The 11,083-nt window shown below is 37.6% G+C and overlaps 1 protein-coding gene across 2 annotated transcripts; it reads left to right on the forward strand.

Annotated features, from left to right (window-relative positions):
- The first annotated feature begins 852 nt into the window (after nucleotides 1-852).
- Nucleotides 853-10,421, forward strand: LOC107570652 (spermidine synthase-like). Of its 2 annotated transcripts, none has more exons than XM_016256909.1 (8): nucleotides 853-1,204; nucleotides 3,363-3,483; nucleotides 7,374-7,466; nucleotides 8,603-8,756; nucleotides 8,881-8,964; nucleotides 9,061-9,206; nucleotides 9,844-9,966; nucleotides 10,042-10,421. In XM_016256909.1, exons 1-8 carry the CDS (start codon nucleotides 1,074-1,076, stop codon nucleotides 10,057-10,059), a joined length of 870 nt encoding a protein of 289 aa, XP_016112395.1. In that variant the 5' UTR covers nucleotides 853-1,073; the 3' UTR covers nucleotides 10,060-10,421. The 2 variants fall into 2 exon arrangements, with proteins under 2 accessions (XP_016112395.1, XP_016112402.1); XM_016256916.1 differs by lacking the exon at nucleotides 853-1,204 and adding an exon at nucleotides 2,430-2,457.
- Nucleotides 10,422-11,083: the final 662 nt, after the last annotated feature.

The raw sequence follows: 11,083 nt of genomic DNA on the forward strand, positions 1-11,083 counted from the left end.
TTAGCTGACGGTAAGTTAACCGTGCTTTCTGGAATACACCCCTGGCGTTCCCACCACTGTTGCCAACTCTCACGAGACAAATAAGCAACCACAGCTTCAAAAACAAGCTCGATGTTTTTTTTGATAATTTATTATCATCAATATTATTAATTAATTATTTATTACCAATAAATGAGCCCGCAACATATTAAACTGAAACTACCCTTTTATCTGAAAAGCAAAAACATAAGTTATTTTACAAAAATCAGCAAACTGCAACAAAGCAGGAACAAAACTCATCTCCAATCCCCTGTGAGCAGAATAGGATTGGAGAGATGGAAAAGGAGAAAAACACAAGAGCTTCAAAGGGGAGCTGTAACATAGCCACATATTTATAGCCTACTAAAATAGTGGCTATTCGAACCAAATCTACTCTTACTATTAGTATAGGTCTACTTGTTTTTTTTACAGGCCGTGATAATTAATACATTACAAAAACATTGTAAAAATTCTAAATTAGGCTACTTTATAAAGGAAAAAAATAATCCCACTCCTCTACGTCTACTACTATCATCGCTTGTTTTACAGCGTCACGCGCCGCCTTTTTGAACGTGATTTTTCTTCAATCCCTCATAGCTATTAACTGTGAGCAGAGTGTCAATCAATGCATTGAATACAGTGAACATAAATAAAGAAACGAAGTTGCTTGTCAGGTTTTGCTAACAAGCAACCATATTTTTTCACCCAACTACAAAAAAAGAAGCCCAAAATCGCGTGTAATACGCGGACTTGGCAACTCTGGTTCCCACTCACCCATACCCATTAAGCTAACATTAGACCTCTATTTTCACGTGGGCTCATCCTCAGCGGCACAAAATCAAGCATGCTTGCACAGACATGCCCCTTCCTCGCGCCTGTTGATGACGCCAGCCAGCTCCCATTGGTCGCCTCTTGTTTCTTGGGTTTGGTTCGGTTGCGTTGCAGAGAACGCCCAACGTGTCAATCGGCGCTCAAGATATCCAGTAACTCCTTGCAGTGGACTGGTTTGATCAGACTACTGTAACCCACCGCTGCTTACATTTAAATCCCCGGCAATGGACAGCATTAAAGACGGGTGGTTCACCGAAACATGCACATTATGGCCTGGTCAAGCGATGAGTCTTCAAGTGGAGGAGGTGTTGTATCATAAAAAATCGAAGTTCCAGGATGTAATGGTTTTTAAAAGGTGAGTCGTGGTGCAAAGTGGCTTAAATGAGCATGTTCGCTAACTTGCCGTGTTTTCTGGCAGCGCGTAAGTGAAACTATCGGTCACAACCGATGGAGAGTACTGTGATTTCCTCGCTTTTCTCTGAGGTGTCCACTCAGAAAGCACGTTGGCTTATGGGTGTCTTGCTGTGTGGGTGGCTGCGGCTAGAATGCTAACGGCATCGCCTGCTTTCGGTCTGGCGTGGCACTGAACTGTGAGATCGCATTGATTTTGTACTAGCCGTTCGTATTATACGTAAAACATTACACTGCACCGATTCTGACGTCGTAACATAAAAAAAATATAAACAATTTCTCTAAAATTTGCACCCATAATTGTGTGGTACATTAGAAAATGAAAACAACATTTATTTGACAACGTGTCCAAGGCTTTATTAGCTATTTAAAGGGGTCATATGATGCGATTTCTATTTTTCTTCTCTCTTTGAAGTGTTACAAGCTCTTGGTGCATAAAGAAGATCTGTAAAGTTGCAAAGACTAAAGTCTCAAATCCAAAGAGATATTCTTTATAAAAGTTAAGAGTCAACCACGCCTACCAAAAAGTCTTGTTCTAACACGCCTCCACATATCTACATCACTATGTGGGAAGATTTGCATAACGCCGCCCAAATGTTCACGCAAAGAAAGAAGGCATAACTTTTATTCTCACTGTAGTATTGTTGTTGCCGCTGCCATGTCGTGAAGGTGCTGTGTGTTTCGTTGTGAAAGCGAAACTACTTTGTTTGGCCTTCCAAAAGAGGACGATATCCGCTTCGTCATGCCTGGAGCTGATCCGTGCTGGTCGCTGAGGAAATACATCAACGTCGCGCTGTGGAGCGCAGGATCGGCTTTCACTGTGGACGAAGCGGAGTCCAGCCCGGGGTCGGCACATGTGGTTGCCGCAAGCCCGCCGGACGCTCCTTCGTCAAATCCGCCGGCCGTGCCGTTCTCGAGCCCGCCCGCCTCCGCTCACTCAAGCCAGCCTCCACTCACTCTAGGCCTCCGGCCTCCGCTCACTCAAGGTGTGACGCTGTTTCGTTGTGAAAGCGAAACTACTTTGTTTGGCCTTCCAAAAGAGGACACGACTAGAATTCAGTGGTTAAGTTGTATTTACAACACTGTTCCAGAACAGTTCAACCCAAATATTCAGATGTGACCAGCACCTTTTATGGAGGACTGTTTCCTGATCCTGGGAGAGTAGACTACAATGCCGGCTGTTCTGACTCACAGACTGTAAGTACGTCTTTTTATATTTAAAGAATTTGCCACTGACGATTCAAACGTGAGTTTTGAGCAGTGTAGAGTAGCACTTGTTGTTTGTCATTTCTCCAATCACAAATGTTTGAAAAAAAAACATGGTTTTATGTTTACGCGGCGCGATGCAATGCAATGCGTAAAAAGACGGTATAAGTCATTATAATCCGTAATTATGTCCCCACTGGATGCAACAAATGCCTTGTTTATAATGGGTTTTAATGTTTATGTCTCGTCGCTCCGGCCGGACTGGGCATCACAATATGGTAAGGGGCATAACATTTCCATCACACGCTTGAGGTATTCGACCAATCACAACGCTCTGGATTGCTGGCCAATCAGAGCACACCTTGCTTTTCAGACCGATGAGCTTTATAAAAATCGACGATTTTCAGAAAGGCGGGGCATAGAGGAGAAATAATAATGTACAGTATGTGGAAAATAATGTGTTTTTTTTTTCACCTTAAACCGTGTAAACACATTTCATTACACCAAATACACAAAATAATGTTCTTTTTAGCAGCACCATATGACCCCTTTAAACACTCGTTCGTGCTGTATTGGTGATCAGCACACTGGCTCAAGACCGTAGATTGCAACTGGAGCCATTCATACAGTGGGAAATGCAAATTTAGAGTTGCTATCATTATCTATGCCCTGGAAATCAATAAAATGAAGTATTTGCACATGTAGGGTGTTGCCCAATAGGATATGTGATGAGAGGTCAGAGCTGTCAGCTGTCATCTCAAATCACATGTGCATGGTTGCAATGCTTAGTCCACCCTTAAGAATGTTTCTAATGGATCTTTGCTTTTTCTACATGTTTGTTGTATATTTTATTGCTTAATGTATGAAAATGATCATTATTGCTTCTCTTCTTGCAGTAAAACTTATGGAAATGTGCTGGTTTTGGATGGAGTCATCCAATGCACAGAACGAGATGAATTTTCTTATCAAGAAATGATTGCCAATCTACCTCTCTGCTGCCACCCTTGCCCAAAGAAGGTATGTGGTTTCATTTTTGTCCATCATATAAATGTGATTTGGAAGAATTGAAGCTGTTTGCAGGGTTCCCACGCTTCTTGAAAGTACTTGAATTTCAGACGTATGGATTCAAGGCCTGGAAAGTACTTTAAAACAAACATAGGTCCTTGAAAGTGCTTGAATTAAATTTGAAATACATTTTGTTTATGCAGGGATTAAAGCTTTCCGTCACTACGAAGGATTTTGGTCAATTGGAAAAAGAAAATGAGGGGAAAAGAAACATTTAGCGCATTGTTGTTGTTATTGTTCTTCTGCCGGTACACCAAAAATCATTTCCGGCCATGGCTGCAGCTTCTCAGTGACAACCAGAGGCGGACAAAGTACTCACCTCCATTACTTGAGTGAAAGTACAGATACTGCTGGTCAGACATTACTCCATTACAAGTAAAAGTTGTAAAGACCGATTTTTACTTAAGTAAAAGTACAGAAGTACTTGCTTTTAAAAGTACTTGAGTACCAAAAGTAAATTTCCTTTTTTATGTCAATGCACATAGTAGTACTTACAATTCTTCTGAAGCAACTTAGAATACATTACACCTGCTGAATACACTGACTAGCTTGTAGTATCTTTGGAATAAAGTGCTTTTAGAATGTTAAAAACCTATGGGGAAAAAAACAAAACAAAAACAATTATTGAACACCCCTACCCCCCCCACAAAAGCAGTATGGTAGTGAACTCACACAGCTCTGACAGTGGTAGCCCTACAAGAGTGATTACTGATAAACTGTCTGAAAAAAAGACTTAAAAAGAGTTTTTAAGAGAAGAAAGAAATCCCCCACTGACTTTCAAAGCTGCTAACGACTTTCTACTTCGAGGACCTTGATAGAAATGTAGTGGAGTGAAAAGTACAATATTTGTCTTTCAAATGTAGTGAAGTTAAAGTCATAAGTTCCCAGAAAAAATAATACTCAAGTAAAGTACAGATACTCAAAAAGTGTACTTAAGTACAATACTCAAGTAAATGTACTTAGTTACTGTCCGCCTCTGGTGACAACATAACGCCGCTCGCATCATTCACAGTCGTGTTATTAGCAAAGAACTTGAATTTCGGCGTGGGATTGCGGCTGTTAATAACAATTGTACTCATTCCCGCAGGTTCCACGCTTATAACGTGATGACAGATGATGGAATGTATTATTTGCACGAGCTTTTGAGCCTTGAGAACTCACTCGCACGCTCTCATTTTCTGTGCGCTCACAGATCGCGATAAGGAGAGTGACCTCTTTTAATAATTATTAAGGGAGTTTGCCAATGTGATATTGATTCAATACAACAGTTCAGTAAACTAGTACTGCCTGATTCTGCTCTATTTTTTTAACGAAAATAGTTCCAAATATAGTTACAGCACAGCCACTTCGCATCTCTAAAAGCAAACTCGGCTGAGTTTCATTCATTCAATGAAAGTGCTTTTTTTGAATGAATCTAGTGAGTCAGTGATTCATGATTACCCATTCATAAAGACAGTCACTTGCTTCATTCTTGAATGAATCAGCCATTCGAACGAATCAAATGAATGAATGATTCAGTGATAAAATCTGTGACTTGTCGCAACCTGCTGGTGGATTTAATTTCATTTTTAGCGTACAATTTCAGTTATTTAAATCATTTAATATTTCTGTATTAAAAATTTTATATTTAAAACATTAATCTCCACATAAATGTATTAATTTAATTGCACTCATGCCCCCTCATTAAACTTCTGAAAATGTACCTACAAGCCACTTTTGTGTTCTTCTGTGCCACCTCTGTACAAATTCATTTTTTATTAATACTAATTTCATATGATTGGTAACCTATTTGTCTTATTCTACTTCTTATTATATTGTTTTAAATATAAATTTTAAAAAGCTTATAAACATACATTTTTAAATTTGACATAGATGAAAAAGATGCCATTACAAAGGTAAAAAGAAAATACTCCTGTAAGTCACTGAGTCAAATGTCACCCCATATTAGGTGTAAATATTTTTTTTATTATTGATTATTGATTTTTTATTATTTTAAATTAGGGGGACAAGCACTCCTAACTACAAGAAGAAGAAGAAAAAATGTTTTTGAAAAAAACTGTGTGTGACGGGTATGGCTGTGGAATGGGGTTTGGCTGAGGAAAAATTCAGTCAAAAGATTTTTTTTTTTTTTTTGCTTTAACCCCTGTTTATGGCACTATTTCAAAAATTGTCCTATATGTTCTGTCAAAGACAGAACGAAATGGCACTAATGATTGGGGGTGGAGATGAGGTAGCGCGAAAAAAACTTGCGGTGTGTTGTTGATGCGCAGCATAGAGCCTTGGGGGCAATTTCTGACCATTACCGCCCACTCCCGCAACGTGTCCCACTCCTGCAAACATTCTAATATTGTATATTATTTTCGCACATCAGGGAGCAGCTATCAATATGCAGGGTATTGAAATCTCCTATATGTTCTGTCAAAGACAGAACGAAACGGCACTAATGATTGGGGGTGGAGATGGGGTAGCGCAAAAAAAAACTTAGCGTGTGTTGTTGATGTGCAGCCTAGAGCCTTGGGGATAGTTTTCTTAAGCCCGCTCCCGCTGAATTTCTGACCATTACCGCCCACTCCCGAAACGTGTGTCCCACTCCTGCAAACATTCTAATATTGTATATTATTTTCGCACATCAGGGAGCAGCTATCAATATGCAGGGTATTGAAATCACATTTGAATGAGTGCTCGCTGTTCACTTTAGATTTCGCGATCATGCGCACTCTGTGTAAAGGGAGCACTTCTTACAGTGTATGCATAATTATTAGGCACGTTGATATTCTGATCATATTTTTTCCAAGCACATTTGACCAATTCCAAACCCCATCAATCTTAATAACTACTATTATTTTAGTATTTAATCATTTAGAAGTGATATATAATTGTACATATATTTTTAATGTAAATGTTAAGTGTACAGGTGCATCTCAATAAATTAGAATGTCGTGAAAAAGTTAATTTATTTCAGTAATTCAACTCAAATTGTGAAACTTGTGTATTAAATAAATTCAATGCACACAGACTGAAGTAGTTTTTCTTTGTTTCTTTTAATTGTGATGATTTTGGCTCACATTTAACAAAAACCCACCAATTCACTATCTCAACAAATTAGAATATGGTGACATGCCAATCAGCTAATCAACTCAAAACACCTGCAAAGGTTTCCTGAGCCTTCAAAATGGTCTCTCAGTTTGGTTCACTAGGCTACACAATCATGGGGAAGACTGCTGATCTGACAGTTGTCCAGAAGACAATCATTGATAGACAAACAGTTGTCGTATTCCTCTTGTTAAGCCACTCCTGAACCACAGACAACGTCAGATGCATCTTACCTCTGCTAAGGAGAAGAAGAACTGGACTGTTGGCATGATTGTGTAGCCTAGTGAACCAAACTGAGAGACCATTTTGAAGGCTCAGGAAACCTTTGCAGGTGTTTTGAGTTGATTAGCTGATTGGCATGTCACCATATTCTAATTTGTTGAGATAGTGAATTGGTGGGTTTTTGTTAAATGTGAGCCAAAATCATCACAATTAAAAGAACCAAAGACTTAAACTACTTCAGTCTGTGTGCATTGAATTGATTTAATACACGAGTTTCACAATTTGAGTTGAATTACTGAAATAAATGAACTTTTCCACGACATTCTAATTTATTGAGATGCACCTGTAAGTGAAATGTTAAGTTACTGTAAGGTCTTTCATGACACTACATATTCTGGCATGTGAATTTGATAGGTGCTTGATATAAAATAAATGGTACTTTAAAAAGTCCTTGAATCTGGTGTTCATGAAAGAGTGGGAACCCTGTGTTTGTGTGTTTAGTTGTTTTTCCCCATTCCTTTCGTCAGGTTCTCATCATTGGTGGAGGAGATGGTGGTGTCCTGAGGGAGGTTGTCAAGCATCCGCTGGTGGAGTTTGTTGTTCAATGTGAAATTGATGAGGTTTGTATCCAGTTAAACCTGAATGTATGCTTCTATTCAAAAGATTTTGGTTGGTATTAGTTAAAGTTAATAAGTTAATAATTTTATTCAACAAGGATTAAATTGATCAGAAATGGCAGTAAAGACATTTATAATGTTAAAAAAAGATTTGTATTTCAAATAAGATGTTGATGAACTTTCTATTCATCAAAGAATTCTAGAATGTGTCACTGTTTCCACAAACATTTGAAGCACAACTGTTTTCAACATTGATAATAAGAAAAGTTTCTCGAGCACTAAATCAGCATATTAAAAAAGATTTATGGTAGATCATGTGACACTGAAGACTGGAGTAAAAATGCAGCTTTTTAAAATTTAAGTATAATTTATATTTAATTTATATAATATTTTGAATAAAATAATTTAAATATATTTTCAATATAATATTAAACCGGAAACCGTTATTTGAAATTGTAGTAATATTTCGCAATATTGTTGTTTTTACTGTATTTTTGATCAAATAAATGCAGCCTCGGTGAGCATTGTTTTTCTTTCACAAACATTAAAAAAATCTTACTGACCCCAAACAGGGGTTTGATTTATGAAAGGATCTTGTGACACTGAAGACTGGAGTAATGGCAGCTGAATATTCAGCTTTGCCGTCACAGGAATAAATAAAATTTTTAAATATTAAAATAGAAAACAGTTACTCTTAATTAAAATAATATTTTACAATATTGCTGGTTTTACTGTATTTTTTTTTATCAAATAAGCCTTTGTGAGTATAAGAGACTTCTAAACGTTAATAAATCTTGCTTCAAATGATGTAGAGAATATTTTACCATCTACCTCTGTTTTTAAAACCTTCTTAAGACTCATTTGTTTTCTCTGATGGTTCTGTGCTGCAGTGTCTTTTTCTCCTTTTTGTTTCAGTTTTTAATTCATGCATTTATATGCTTTTTTTAAACATTTGTGTCAAGCCTTGTGTCAAGTTTAATCTTTTCGTGTTTAGTCTTGATGTATGAAACATGTATGAAGGTATCAGAAACTCACTCTGGAAATTAATTTTGCAGCATATCTAAAGGTTTTGACATTTTCTTCAAATTATTTCATGCTTTACCATGCTGATTAATTTTATGGATTATGTTTTCCCACAGGATGTAATAAATGTCTCCAAAAAGTACCTCCCTGGAATGGCGAAAGGCTTCTTCAGCCCCAAACTTACTCTGCATGTAGGTGATGGCTTTGAATTTATGAAAAAGAATCAGGAAGCCTTTGATGTCATCATCACAGACTCCTCAGACCCTGTCGGTATGCAGCCCAATGTGTGGCGTTGAAGTTTCTTCTTTGCATTGGTAAATAATGATGTAGCCACTGACTCCCCAGACAAAACATGGTGTTCATTTCAGACTGATCTCATTTCACCCCGTCACAGGTCCGGCTGAAAGCTTGTTCAAAGAGTCTTACTATCAGCTCATGAAAACGGCACTTTGTGAGGGAGGAATTCTCTGTTGTCAAGGTTGATATAACTGCAAATTTACAAAAAAGCTCCAAAATGAAGAATATTAATGACATGCATTTGACAAGTTCGTAATTTTTGCTTGTAATTTCATAGGAGAGTGTCAGTGGTTGCATTTGGAGCTAATCAAAGAAATGCAGACCTTCTGTAAGACCCTCTTTCCTGTAGTAGACTATGCATACTGCACCATTCCAACATATCCAAGTGGACAAATTGGCTTCATGCTTTGCAGTAAAAATCCAGTAAGTTTTTTCTTATTAGCATTTAATAACGCTGCTTTTATTTGAATAGATTTACGATTCCTTTTATTGCTTTTATACACGTTGTTGTTTATACACTGCAGTTCAAAAGTTTGTAATCAAGATTTTTTTGAAAAATTTATATTTTATTCAGCAAGGATGCCAAATTGATCACAGTAAAGACATTTATAATATTACAAAAGATTTCTATTTCAAATAAATGCTGTTCTTTTAAACTTTCTGTTCTTCAAATAATCCTAAAAAAAGTATCACGGTTTCTTCAAAAAATATTAAGCAGAACAACTGGTTTTAACGTTGATGATAATGTTTCTTGAGCAGCAGATCAGCATATTAGAAGGATTTCTGAAGGGTCATGTGACACTAAAGACTGGACTAATGGCTGCTTCAAATACAGTTTTGCCATCACAGGAATAAATTACATTTTACAGTATTTGCAATAGAAAACAGTTATTTTACATTGTACTGTGTTTTTGATCAAACAAGTGCAGCCTTGGTGAGCAAGAAGAGACATCTTTCAAAAATCTTACCAACTCCAAACTTTTGAACGAAAGTCTATTTATAAAATAATATTGATAATGATAATTTTATCATCAGTAAATACACTTTTTGTTTATTGCAGAAAACAAATTTCCGTGAGCCAGTACGAGAACTACCAAGAGAAGAGATTGAGAGCATGAACCTCAAATATTACAATCCTGAAATCCACCGCGCGGCATTCATCCTCCCAGAATTTGCCAGAAAGGTGAGACGCAGCCTATTGTTTTCCATTTTGTGCTCTTTACTTTGCATTTCTAAGGAAAATTAACTGTTTACACAGGTACTAAGTGAAGTGTAAATGGCTTCATGGGTGCCGTCTTGTCAACAATCTGCCTTCTGTGAAAGCAGAACAAAACTCTCACCACAGCTGCAGTAGCTCCCACACCGCATCCCTCTCCGTCAATGGACTGCTAATGGACAAGTGCAAATGCCTTCTGTGGGGAAGTTCTGTTTGTCTGTCCAGTTCCATCAGTGCTTCTGTCTTATGAGTTATGAGTTTTTTCATTTCCTTTTACAATTCCACTTCCCACATCAAACCTTCAGACCTGTACAAACAGACAATCATGCATGTTCTGTGACCGATTCCACAGTCTTTCTCTTACTCATGTTGAGTATGAAAAAGAGTGCAACGTTCCACTACAACTGTCTTATTTGCCGTTAATTACAAACCCAATTCCAAAAAAGTTGGGACACTGTACAAATTGTGAGTAAAAAAGGAATGGAATAATTTACAAATCTCATAAACTTATATTTTATTCACAATAGAATATAGATAACATATCAAATGTTGAAAGTGAGACATTTTGAAATGTCATGCCAAATATTGGCTCATTTTGGATTTCATGAGAGCTACACATTCCAAAAAAGTTGGGACAGGTAGCAATAAGAGGCCGGAAAAGTTAAATGTACATATAAGGAACAGCTGGGGGACCAATTTGCAACTTATTAGGTCAATTGGCAACATGATTGGGTATAAAAAGAGCCTCTCAGAGTGGCAGTGTCTCTCAGAAGTCAAGCTGGGCAGAGGATCACCAATTCCCCCAATGCTGCGGCGAAAAATAGTGGCGCAATATCAGAAAGGAGTTTCTCAGAGAAAAATTGCAAAGAGTTTGAAGTTATCATCATTTACAGTGCATAATATCATCCAAATCAAAAGATTCTGAGAATCTGGAACAATCTCTGTGCGTAAGAGTCAAGGCCGGAAAACCATACTGGATGCCCGTGATCTTCGGGCCCTTAGACGGCACTGCATCACATACAGGAATGCTACTGTAATGGAAATCACAACATGGGCTCAGGAATACTTCCAGAAAACATTGCCG

Source organism: Sinocyclocheilus grahami, unplaced genomic scaffold, assembly GCF_001515645.1.
Source record: "Sinocyclocheilus grahami isolate Dianchi unplaced genomic scaffold, SAMN03320097.WGS_v1.1 scaffold29.1, whole genome shotgun sequence".
Taxonomy (NCBI): domain Eukaryota; kingdom Metazoa; phylum Chordata; class Actinopteri; order Cypriniformes; family Cyprinidae; genus Sinocyclocheilus; species Sinocyclocheilus grahami.

Coding starts and splice junctions, on each gene's coding strand:
- LOC107570652 (XM_016256909.1), top strand. CDS start 1,074: ATGGACAGCATTAAAGACGGGTGGTTCACCGAAACATGCACATTATGG. Junction 8,965..9,060: donor AGGAATTCTCTGTTGTCAAG/GTTGATATAACT, acceptor GTAATTTCATAG/GAGAGTGTCAGTGGTTGCAT. Junction 9,207..9,843: donor TGCTTTGCAGTAAAAATCCA/GTAAGTTTTTTC, acceptor TGTTTATTGCAG/AAAACAAATTTCCGTGAGCC.